The following is a 13108-nucleotide window of genomic DNA, read 5'->3' on the forward strand; positions in this document are numbered from 1 at the left end:
TCACCCATTTTTAGAAAATGGAAGATAAAACAAATTGTGTGTCCTTAGTTACTCAATTAAACTCCAAATTACCTAATTTTCTTGCATACCTACCTAATACATTTTTCACACATCCTCAAAATACTATCAATATCTGGTTTCAGTTTTATTCATGTCCAGGTCCTTCTCATATTTATGTCTCAATTTTCCCACGATTTCCACTGGCCACTTTCAAACTTATATGCTTGAAATAGTATTTCTTCTTTATTGGAAATAGTAACCTGCTACTAATTTGAGCAGTGTTCCTTTCCCCATTTAAAATGCCACCTGCTAGCTTAATAAATTTCCAGCAATATTATTGGTGATGTTATTTAGGTAGGAAGCTTTAAAGTACCATGAATTTAATAGATAAATAATCCCAGGGACTTCCTTGGTGGTCCAGAGGCTAAGACTCTGCGCTCACAATGCAGGGGTCCGGGTTCGATCCCTGGTCAGGGAACTTGATCCCGCATGCATGCCGCAACTAAAGATCGTGCATGTCGCAACAAAGATTCCCCATGCCGCAACTAAGACCCTGCACAGCCAAATAAATAAATATAAAAAAAAATAATCCCAGATGGAAATAGTTTGTTTCATATCCTTACTTCCTCAAACACATTTACATACAAAAAGTATTGTTAATTTCCAGCAGCAATACCACAGATTATGTTTTACCAGTCTTGATATAGAACATTTTATCGAATAATGGAGTTTAAATGAAATATGAAGATATTGTATTGAAATATTTATATAAGTGTAATTTATGTCCTTCTTAAATGTGAACAGGAAACTTACTTTTGAAAAGTTATAGTTCCAGGACTCCTTAGAGAAATGGCTGCTTCTAGGGCCCAGTTGGGGAATATACAAAATGAACCTGGAACATCTTGTAGTGCCAGAATATAAAGAAGTGCTTGAAAAAGAAAAAAAGAGGCATGTCAAAAGGACATAGGAGTCAACCTGAAAGAGCTTCTAATGGCCGAACAAAAAAAAATGTGAGCAGCAAAATAAATGATAATACTGCATTATAACCTAAAGTATAAAATAATTATTCATAAGTCCAAACTGATACCAATGATTGAATAAATATATAAATCGGGGAGCAAGCACGAGTCTTCCTTACAGAGTTCCAAATAATATATGTAGATACTCCCCCTTCCGGGAGGTGGAGCTTAATTCTCCTCCCCTTGAGTATGGGCTGAACTTAGTGACTCATTTCTAACAAATAGAATGTGGAAAGAGGAAAATAATACTTTTGAAGTGGAGAAGGCTGCCAGACACCCCCAAGTGATCAAGGTTAACATCATCATAAGTCATGCTGATATGTGTACACCCTGAGTTTGAGGAGAAGGGTACTTCACCTCTGTGGTATTCTTCCCCAAAATCCAAACCCCGGTCTAATCATGAAAAAAAAAAACCCTCAGATGAACCCAAATTGAGGGACATTCTACATAATACCTGACCTGTACTTTTCAAATGTATAAGGGCACTGAAAAACAAGGAAAAAGTGAGGGACTGTCATAGATTGGAGGAGACTAAGAAGATAACAACTAAATTCAACATGGGACTTTGGGTTGGGTTCTTGAACAGAAAAGGACATTACTGGAAAAAATAGGAATAAAGCCTAGTTTAGTTAATTGTACCTCTAAAATTATTAAAAAATAAAAAGTTTAAAAATATGATTGCAAATTTAAAGTCCTATAAATAAAAGTAGACCCTAAGATTTTTTGCGTTTTCCATAGTCACTTATTCATTCAGAAAGTTATTTAACACTTATTGTGTGCCAAACATGTAATGTACTTAGGTGTTTGAAATCAACATGATCCCTGCTCACATAGAACTTAGAGTCTAGTGCAGGAGAGAGACAATACACAAGTCACTAAGCCAATAAAAATATAATTACAAGTTGGGATAAGTTCTGTGAAGGTGATGAGCAGGATTAATAGAATCACCTGTACTTGTTTGCTTTCTTTGTGAATACATGAATTATTTTTACAATGAACATGTAGTACTTCTATGTCAGAAAAAGCTATTTCTCAAGCCTAATTAGGAAGTTGCCTCACAGAACCTTAGTTAATTGCCTAGTTTCGGTGATTCATTTCTATGCCGAAGGAGCCATTACTTGAAATTGCAGTGAATAGCTTTTGCCTACACATTACAGGGAGAAGGTAAATCAGTATCTACCCGATATCCCTAAGTTCTTTGCACCTGTAGCAAAATAGGGAGACACAAACCATTTCATGAGGGAGAAAAACCAATAGCTGGGGTGAAGGCAGAGCTAGAAGAGTTTTTCTGATTCTTAGACCACTATCTTTTACTTTAAGTGACTGCTTCTCATGGCTTAACGTGGACAGATGCTTGACACAGATAATTCTTAGAGCTTGATTTGTGAACTATGGGGAGCTTTTGTCACAGTTGTCATTCTGTACTGACAGGCATAATCCTTGAAATAATAAATAATCCCAGTCCTGAAATCATTAAAATTTCACATTGGATTGCTTTACTCTATTTCCTTTATTCTACCAGGCTCCTATTCCTAGATGTCCTTTTTTTTTTTTCATTTCCTTTTAATTCTTCTAAGTTAAACTCCTTGAACTATAAAATAGAGGTTTAGTTTGTGTGCTCTGGAGCTACAGTGAATTCAAATTCCAATTCAGTCACTCACTAGCCACAGAGCTTCAGCGAGTTTCAGCAATTCTCTCAGTGTCTCAGTTTTCTCATCTGTACGATGGAGATGAAGATGTTAATACCTCTTATCTCACAGGATTGCTGTGAGGATAAGACGAGTGAATATTTGTAACGTGCTTAGCACAATACCTGCCATATGCTAAGCACCATAGATTCCTGGGCTCTTTTATGCAGTGTTTCCAGGGAACATGAGGAGAGGTGAGCAGATGTTGCTTCTTCATTTGCTACCAGGAGTTTTCAACATAATTATCGCTGTCAAGTTCTTAGAAAAATGTAATATTCCGTTGGGCTTTATTTAGCTTTGAAGAATACTTTTCCGAAGGATTTCTTTTAAAGTGTGGTATTGAGAGTAAGTAGTGGATACAGTGGTACTTGTCTTGGGGGAGTGAGCTTTAAGTCAAGTTTGAAACACTGTTCAGGCTAGTAAGTTAGTGAGTGCAGCAGATAGATATTTGAGTCATTCATGACTTAGTAATTACTGAATGCATATTCAGAAATAGGACCTGCTATTCGCTGTGGTAGATACCACCCTATGTGTCTCAGTACTGCCCTTGTCACTCTTGAAATATTTTTTTGAGTGCTCGCTTTGGCAGCACATATACTAAAATTGGAATGATACAGAGAAGATTAGCATGGCCCCTGCACAGGGATGACACAGAAATTCGTGAAATATTCTTTTGAATGATATATTATAGGAGTTTGATATTCAAGTTAAATATTTCTATATCTTTTGGGTTTTGACTGAACTATTGATCATATATAGTTTAATTACTATATACTATTATGTATAGTTATACATAGTACATATGTATATAATACCAATTTAGAGTTTTAATAGTGTCCTGTAATGTGCTGATCATTGTAATCACATTTAAAAAACATTTTGTGCCCAAAACAAACAAAACAAAACCTTGAAATTACCTTTCCCTGATTTCTTCACTTTTTGTTCCATGTTTTTTGTTTCCCCAGAAAATATTCCTGAGAAAGATCTTCGTGGAAGACTTTATATCAACCGTGTTTTTCGTATCAGTGCTGAGAGAATGTTTGAGTTGCTGTTCACCAGTTCACGCTTTATGCAGATATTTGCCAGTTCTAGAAATATAATAGGTTGGTCTTGTGTTCTTATCTAATGATAAATTTGGGAGAATTTTATTATCCTTAGAGGGTTGAGCCTATATTAATTGATTTATGTTGTCAAGGGGAAAATTTAGACAGGCTTCCATTTTATTTTGGTGATATCTAAACTAGTGTTTAGGTGTTTTGGCTAAAATCACATGTAAATAGTATAATTGTCCAATTAGTCAGGTCCTACCTACAATTAAGTTCAGACCCTTTGAGAACTAAAACTCCATTTATTTATTAATGTGGCAGTTTACTTGGGTTGAACCACCTTTAAAATGGTTCTACTGTGGAAAAATTGGATTCTAGTAGAATATAAATTGGTGCAATTACTTTGCTAAATGGTTTGGCAGTATCTACTAAAGCTGACTCAACAATTCTACTATTAGGTATATATAACCTTCAGAAATGGGTACATGTGTACTCTGAACGACATGTACTGCAGTGTTCATAGCAGCATTATTTATAATGGCCCCCAAACTCAAAACAACCCAAATATCCACCAATAATAGAATGGATAAACAGATTGTGTATGTTCACACAAAAGAATACTGTATAGCAATGAAAAAAAAAAACCTGCTACTTATAATAATGAGTAAATCTTACTGATATTCTGTAATATTAAGCAAAAGAAGCCAGACACAAAACAGTACATACTATGATTTCTTTATATAAAGTTCAAAAACAGGTAAAAGTTATTTAGGGACATAAAATCAGCATACTAGTTAACTGCTGTTGGTAATTGGGTGGGTAAAGACTGGGAGGGGGCTTCTGGGATGCTGGTAAAGTTCTCTGTCTTGATCTGGGTAGTGGTACACGTGTGTGTTTTCTCTGTGCAAATTCATGGAAATTTGAGATTGCAGTGTCTATGGTCTACCTTAATGAAAATACCAAAAAAAAAAAAAAATTCCAGTTAGGAAGTTAGTTATAAAAAAGATTTTATTGATTATGTATTAAAAGTTCTATTTTGGTAAACATCTCAAATAAGCTTGTAGTCAATTTGAAATTGAATTTATCCTAAATATTTCAAGATATTTTAGAAACTTTGGGAGCATGTGGTTCAGCTTGCTATATAAAATTAGAAATCAGCAGTAGCAGAGATCCATATAAGCTGAGTCATTTGACATAGTTAAAGAGAAAGTTATTCTACAATCAATTTAAATATAGTTTATAATTTAGCCATTTTATTAACGATTAGATGTTATTCCTTTATTTGAAACTTTTATGTAAACATAATTACATATTCATGGATTATATCATTGATATAGATTCAGTTGTAAAGAGTAATTTTTCCTTAGTATTTATAGTAGAGTAGCAAAGCAGTTTCTAATTGATAGCTATTGAGTCTTGTGATTATATTAAGAATGTCATGTTTTTAAAAATCATTACTTTTTTCAGTTCTTCCAGTTTTTTAAAAAAATTTATTTATTTTATTTATTTTTGGCTGCATTGGGTCTTCATTGCTGCGCACGGGCTTTCTCTAGTTGCGGAGAGCAGGGGCTACTCTTCGTTGCGTTGCGCGGGCTTCTCATTGCAGTGGCTTTTCTTATTGCAGAGCACGGGCTCTAGAGCGCAGGCTCAGTAGTTGTGGTGCACGGGCTTAGTTGCTCCACGACATGTGGTATCTTCCTGGACCAGGGCTCGAACCCATGTCCCCTGCATTGGCAGGCGGATTCTTAACCACTGCGCCACCAGGGAAGCTCCAGTTCTTCCAGTTTTAAAAATGTATAATACCTGAGGGATATAAATCTTTCTTTTCACTCAGTAGCTTATATTTAACTTATTATATCTGTTCTGAATCTATTTTGTATCTTCTTGCCATTCATGTCTACCTGGAGAACTATGTTTTAGGACAGATGAATAGCAGCCAGATATACTAATTGCCTAAATCCATTGTGCCAACAACATTAGCCAGCTTAGTCAGATCTTTGAATAGAGTTCATGATGCTGTTACCTATATTTTCCTAGTGTTCGGCTTGTTAAAGGACCTTTGTTAATGTATGGTGCTATGTTCTAAAGATATATTTCCGTTCAAAGTGTGTCTTTACTCACTGTGTTGTTGCTAAGTAAATAAAAGAGAATTTTGACCAAGATCTTGCCATAAATGCAGACAGATTATTCTATAGCTTTCTTCATATAGAAAAGGTTACATAGTTTATTTACATTCCATTGCTCCCTCCTTGATTAAACATCTCGGCGGATAAGCAATTAACACTACATGATTTCTCATCGACGTGATTTCCCCACAAGTTGGGATCAGATCATATTGCTGCATAATTCAAGGTCTTGTCCTCAGTGATGGAAATGTTGAAGTGTTCTATCTCTGTTTAATAAGGCCAGCACCGTTACTTCTCTTCCTAGGTACTGGGGACTTTATAAAGACGCCTACTGATGAAATGACTTTTAATTTTATCTTCTAGAGAAAAGAAAAAAGTTTTTTTAATAGACTACAATTTAGAAGTAAATGGATCAGAGATGGGGCATATGTCACATACAAGAAGAGTGCCTAACATGTGATTTTACTCTTGTTTAATGTTAAACTAATAACACAGTTATAAGGAAGTTAGGATTGGTCAAAAATAAAAATTGAAATAATTCAAAAACTCCCTCTTTGATTCCATTCCAAGCCATACCCCTCAAATTTCTAGAACTAACTTTTTTTATATTTGCTGTGATTAGATGTAGTATCTACCCCTTGGAATGTAGAACCTGGAGGTGACCAACTGAGAACCATGACCTACACTATAGTCCTTAATAATCCACTAACTGGAAAGTGCACCACGGCCACTGAAAAGCAGGTATGTCTATGCTGCCAGTATTCCAAAAGAATCGTGCATGTGGGAAGAGGGAAGATGCCTATCATAGGTCCTAGTCACCAATTTACAGGACAGTTTCAACAAATAAACAGCAAGGAAAAAAATAGAGGAGAAACTGTGTACAGGTTAAAAGAGATTTAAGAGGTATATCAACCAAATTAACTCAATCCTAACTCAGGCAAACCAACTGTAAAAGGGTATTTCTGAGATTTAACGAATTGTTCATTTTTATGTGCAATAATGGTATTGTAGCTATATTTTAAAGAAAAGAATATTTATCTTTTAAAGGGATATACTGAGGAATTTATAAAGAGATATACTGATGTATTTTTGGATGAAATTATGTTGGTATCTAGGGTGTCTTTTAAAAGTAATCTAGTCAGGCAGAGGATGGGAGTAGAGGGAGGGAACATGGGGAGAGGTACAGATGAAACAGGACTGGGCAGGAGTTAATATTGTTGAAGCTGGTTGATGAGCTTTTGAGGGTTTATTGTATAATGTTCATTTCTACTCTTGTATATGTTTGAACTTTTCCATAATAAATGGTTTTTAAAAGAACACTACTGGAATCTGATTTACTGGATCATGTCAAGGGTTAGGGCCAAATAACTAGATGGCTTCTGTGACATATGAGGAAGAGATTGTAAGATATTTAATGCTCTGTCTACTGTGTGACCAGCATGGCACTGTCATACAGTGGGGTTTATGTTTGGCCAGTTTTTGTTGACATATAGTATAACTGTTCTGCAAAGTTAGAAAATATTTATTAACATCTGAATTAGTTGTGCTATCATAGTTTTTGTCCGTCAGTGTTCAAAAGGACTTAAATTTTTTTCTTCCAAAGATTTTCAGACATTTAAGAGAAGTTTTGTATTTTGAATTGGAGAGTCTTTGATAACCTTAGAGGATGGGCAGAATCGGTAAGGTGAAAATGAGAAAGATTTGACCAGCAACCACTTCTGATCCTGTTTAGGGAAAGCAGTGTTTTGTTTGGTTGTCTCCTTCCTTCACATTTTTGGTGAAGGGTGGTTTTGTTAAACTTTGATGAATTTTAGGCTGGGGTCCTGGCTTTGTTCAATTGAATTTTGAATTGTTTCCCTACCAGGAACATTTGCAATTCTTTATAAATTACTAACACACACGAGAGATTATGTAGTTCCTTTCTCCTCCTCATGCCTAAAAGAAAGGAAAAAAACAATTATACAGTGAAATGACAGAGAGGCAGCAAATACTATTTCTGCAGGTCCTGTCTCAATTCATAGATCTCACAGCCAACATGGTGACCCTTCTGGCTCTGTATATAAGCTTCTCATGTTTTTTGTAATTTGTGAGAAGGAATTCTAGTATATAGGCTCTAAATTGGCGAGGAATTTGATGTATTAAACATGTACATGCAAAAAAATTTAATCTTATTTTGACAGAGACTGTATAAAGAAAGTCGGGAAGCACAATTTTATTTGGTAGATTCAGAAGTGCTGACACACAACGTCCCCTACCATGATTACTTCTATACTCTGAACAGATACTATATCATCCGATCTTCAAAGCAGAAATGCCGGTTGAGGTGAGCTGCTGTAAATGAGTGTTTTAGTCAGGACAGGCTACACTGTGTGCTGGTAACGTATCAATCCCGAAATCTTAGTGGTAGCCTTACACAACAAAGCTTTATTTCTTGCTTTACGTGTCCACCGGCAGTCCGCAGAGGGGCGGGGATCCTTACTCGAGGACCCAGGCTGATGAAGGCTTTGACCTCCCGGGGCTGCACAATCCAGAATATGTGTCACTTCAGTTGCCACTGGAAGAGAGAGCTGTAGAGCCGTGCTCGCAGTCCAGTGGCCAGAACTGGTCACAGGACCCCGTTTAATGGCAAGGGGACTGGGAGACTTGAGGAGCACGTGGTGGGCGCGGTAAACAGCTCTGTTGAGATGGGAGACCAGAAATGTTGGCATGTTAAAGGTGGTGCTGGGCCATCACACAATTGGCCTAGTCTCAGCTAATGTAGTGACTTGCAGCTAATGTATGACCACTAGAGATTTTTTATACGAGGCATTTAGGAAATTTAAAATTTATTTTGAGCCTTTGTTGCTATTTACGTAAAGAAAATTCAGGGTTAGAGAAAGGAAAGAAATAAAATGCCAAGCTGATGAAATTTTAGCAGCGCCCAGTAATTTTTTAAAGAATTCATTATCAGTGAACAATTTTTTTTTTAATAGTCTTAATGACTTTGAATCCTTTTGGCTTTCCGCTGAATTCATTCCTACATCTAATTGTAATGTTAATAATATAATTAAATTTTGTAAATTAAATATTCTTCTTTCTTCCTTATCTATTAGAGTTTCAACAGATTTGAAATACAAAAAACAACCATGGGCCGTTGTCAAATCTTTAATTGAGAAGAATTCCTGGAGTTCCTTGGCGGACTATTTCAAACAGCTTGGTTTGTAAATATCTTGATTTATCTATTTTCGTAAAAATGGCATTTATTAACAGGATGGATGGATTCTTCATTTGGATTCATAGCAGGAACTGGTAGATGATGTTGGAATGACTCCTACTGAAGTGGTTCCAACTACTCCACTTGGAATTTCAAAACTTCTAATTTTCATTGGTCTACCAAACACTTCTATAATGCTTATGATATGCCAGACGTTGTTCTGTGTGCTTTATAAATATCAAGTCATTACAACCCTGTGAGATATAAGTACTGTTATTTTTTTTTTTCCATTGAAACACACAGAGAGGTTAAGTGACTTGTCCAAGATCACACAGTTAGGAGCTGTCACACTCCCTCCCTCTGTAAGGAGCCAAGGAAGCTAACTGCAGTGAGGGACTGGGTAATCCAGTCATAAGTATGCACTTGTGCCCACGAAGGTCTGGAGCGTCCTCAGGCCCACATCTCCCTTACCAATGCAGCTCTCCGGGGTTTACGCAGGCCCACCTAGCAATGGTACCATGTACATGTGTGGTTTTGGTGGAGGTGGGTAGGTACTAGACAGGGGAGGTGATGTAGTTCTGTTTGGATATTCCTTAAAATATACATGAGGAAAAAACATATAGATACATATGTGAGCATAATTAATTTTAGTTAAAGAAAAGGTGGTGGCCAATCAACTCAGGGTAATTTAAGGCTTCATCATCCAGCTTGTTGATTATTTATTTTCCTTGTTTCCTTGTCTTTGGTTATTTCATGATTAAGCTCCAGATCACTAGAAAAATGAAACTCAAAAATGAGTTTGGCCACTAGATAATGAACTTCTAATGAAAAATCTGGTGAAGGGAAAGGTTAAAACAAATGTGAAAAATGAGGTTTTTATTGACAGGTTGTTTGCAGATTTTCTTTACTAGTGCTTCCTTTTTTGCAAACCCTCATTGTAAATTAGAACTATTATATGCTTCTCCTTCCTTTGAGATTGACAATCAAGTACTATAATCTATCTTGGAAATCTTTCTAATGATCCAATGTAAGTGGGTTGTTTCCATAACTGAAATCTCTACATTAATACTTAATATAGCACATGGCAAATTTGCTCTGATGATCCTGTCATTAATTAATACAGTTCATTCTTCCTAGAATAATGCAGCCTCATTATGGGATCATCGTACGCTCCAAAACTTTTCATTAAGAGTAAAGTTTGAATCTAGGCCATAAGAATCTGAGTAATAGTTAAAGAAAGTTACCAAGGTCTAAAAAAAAGCAAACTGAGAACAAAACAACGACCAACCCCCCAGTATCTTATACTTGAGAAGGTTTCTCCACTATCTAAAGATTTTTTTCTTCTTAGAATCAGATTTGTTAACGGAAGAATCTATGGTAAATCAGTCCATTGAAGACCCTGGAAAACTTAGTGGCCTACGAAGGAGAAGGCGAACAGTCAACAGAACAGCAGAAACAGCTGCTAAACTTTCTTCTCAGCGTTCTTCTGGAGACCTGGGCTTAGATGCCAAAGGGGATATTACAGGTAGCTGTTACCTGGTAAACAGAGATGAAAGTTTTTTTCCCTTATAAGTTTACTTTATATGAAGCCAAATATGCCTCTTGTTTATAAGACACGTCAGTTAGGAGGTCTCCCTTTCTCCTCTCCTTTTCCAATAATGTTTGTCGAATGAAGACCAATATATAAGTATAAAGGAGCAGTTACAAAATGGCAGGCATGTGGCCAGTAGAAGTATTTTACTGGGCCCACATGGTATTTTAAACCTTGGACATTTTTATATAGAGTCTCAGATCTGGCAGCCCTGGACCCACATCCGTTCGTAGCAGCAGGTGGTTGGAGCTTAGTAGCAGCTGCCCCATTTGACTGAGCGCGCACTCTCCCCAGGTCACCAGTCCCCACGACTCTTACCCTATTGCTGGATGCTTCACTCACTAACTTCCTGCCTAGCATTTGTACACAATTTGATTTCTACCCTTGAATCTACTACCATGTTTGTATGCTTTTAATCCTTATGTACTGTCAGGGCCAGCCCAGCAAAACTGCAGAGATAGAAGTTGACTTTTATTATCTCTACTCTCAATTTTGAAGACATCTTGCCCCTACTAACTGTTATTCCCTCCCTCTCAGTGCTATAAAGCTGTCATACCTTCTCATCCTTCTACATTATCAAATCCTTTTCTAAGGTTTACATCTTAGTGTGAATATGTTTTTCTACCATTTCAACTTAATAGCTCTTTAATTTTGGAATTTGGCAACAAAATTTGGGAAACAGAGAACAGGTGAGGATGATTAAAAAAGGTTTTTTTTTAAGGAGGGAAGCATTATACGTAAAACTAGTTCAAATATTATTTGCAGAGATGGAACTTAGCTAGAGATCATACATGATATATTGAATTGCTTGTTTAATTTTAGAACAAATTAATCTGTAATATAGGCCAAATTTGCAGAACTGATATAGGGTTTCTTCTTGTAGATTTGTTTACTAATACTCAGGATATCAGAAGTCAGAAGAGGGGTGCAGGGAATTCACTGTAAATCACTTTGTCTTTACAAATAACTTAAAAAACTTCTTTTCCAGTACTTTTCAAATGAAATTAAACAATCCTGATTCTAATACAGCCTTTTTTTATAATTTGCAGGAAAGAAAAAGGAAATTGAAAGCTATAACACCGTCCTTATTGTGGTGATGAGTATTTTGTAAGTATTTGTGTTGAATGCTTAGTTTGCTTGTGCCCTCACTTATCTTTTAATGGTTTCCAAAAGAATTTGAACATATTTGTATATTATTGTATAGAAATTACCACAATTTGACCAATTTTGGCCTTCAAAAACAGTAACTTTATATGCTTCAGTCTGATAGTTTTTGAATGATTTTCAGAAGAACTGTTAAATTCGAGGGAATACCAAATACACGTTCAGTAAATGTTTTTGTTTTTTAAACTAATCTGATTTGTTTCTACCATCATAGATTTTTAGGGAAGTACCATAAATTTAAAGGGAATATTTTTATATGCAGGCTGATGAAATCTCAACAATGCTATTTTACTCTGCTTGATTAGACCAGTGGTCCTTACCCTTTACTGTGCATAAGAATCACTTGCTGAAATACAGATTTCCCAGCTCCAGTCCTACAGATCGAGTCAGTGGGTCTTGAGTAGGGATCAGGAATCAGTAGTATTCTAAAACACACGTGCAGGTTATTCTGATGCAAATAATCTGAGGATTGTAGGGTGAGAAATACTGGGGCAATTAGTCTGAATCTCAGAGTGTTCTACTGGAATCTACTCAGCCAGTCGTATTTAGACTACTGTTATCTCCATGGCTGTACTTGGATCTTAGGTAGTCCATCACATTTAATTGAATTAGTTCTGACTGGATGATACACTCCGGGTTTTGGAATGAAGTTCTTATATCAGCTGTTTTTTCTAATTATAGATTTCAGAACATACAAAATGTTTGTTGTGCCTTTGAGTTTTATAAAAGGTTTTCATATTCTGCTTCCATTGGTTTGCTGTGACAATTTTGAATAGTAAATATTATCTGTGATCTTTTGTATTACTTTGTAGAAGATTTACAGTCAGATGTTGAAATGTTGATCTATACCCCATTTCAGTGACACAATAATTTCATAGATTTGATTTTCTTGCTACTACCTTAGTTTTCATTCAAGAAAAATCTTCTGGATGGGTAAAAGTGAATACGATGTATTTTTAAGGGCAAGTCAATATTTTAACAGAAAAAATAAGAGAGATATGATGCCACCTATGTATTTGCATGTATGTGTAATGAGATACGTTCATTCACTTCAAATACTATTGTGAGAACCAACAGAGTAAGTTTATTTAGCAGGTAACGTTTTATATATGATCCAATTAATGTATGTTTGGGATTTGAAATTTTGTCTAAGTTGAACTAGAAGAAATTTCTGCTGAATGGTGATTTTGTGAATGTGAATTTGTTTTGGCATCTGCTGTGAATAAGAGGTACATCATGGTCTATCTAAGATCAAATCCATATTGATCTTTATTTCCTTTC

The 13108-nt window shown here is 35.8% G+C and overlaps 1 protein-coding gene across 6 annotated transcripts in view; it reads left to right on the forward strand.

The window, feature by feature from the left end:
* The window catches only part of GRAMD1C (GRAM domain containing 1C), an 87743-nt gene that overhangs the window by 66559 nt on the left and 8076 nt on the right, over positions 1-13108 (forward strand). For 4 of the 6 annotated variants that reach the window (XM_082394707.1, XM_082394710.1, XM_082394709.1 and 1 more), the window contains 6 exons: positions 3673-3810; positions 6502-6620; positions 8060-8202; positions 8972-9075; positions 10421-10597; positions 11713-11770. In XM_082394707.1, the coding sequence (XP_082250833.1) occupies positions 3673-3810; positions 6502-6620; positions 8060-8202; positions 8972-9075; positions 10421-10597; positions 11713-11770 (739 nt within the window). Of the gene's footprint in view, positions 1-875; positions 1011-3672; positions 3811-6501; positions 6621-8059; positions 8203-8971; positions 9076-10420; positions 10598-11712; positions 11771-13108 lie in introns of those variants that run through there. The other 2 variants (XM_082394712.1, XM_082394708.1) reach the window with 2 other exon arrangements.

This window comes from Balaenoptera borealis, assembly GCF_965194805.1.
Source record: "Balaenoptera borealis genome assembly, chromosome: 5".
NCBI lineage: Eukaryota > Metazoa > Chordata > Mammalia > Artiodactyla > Balaenopteridae > Balaenoptera > Balaenoptera borealis.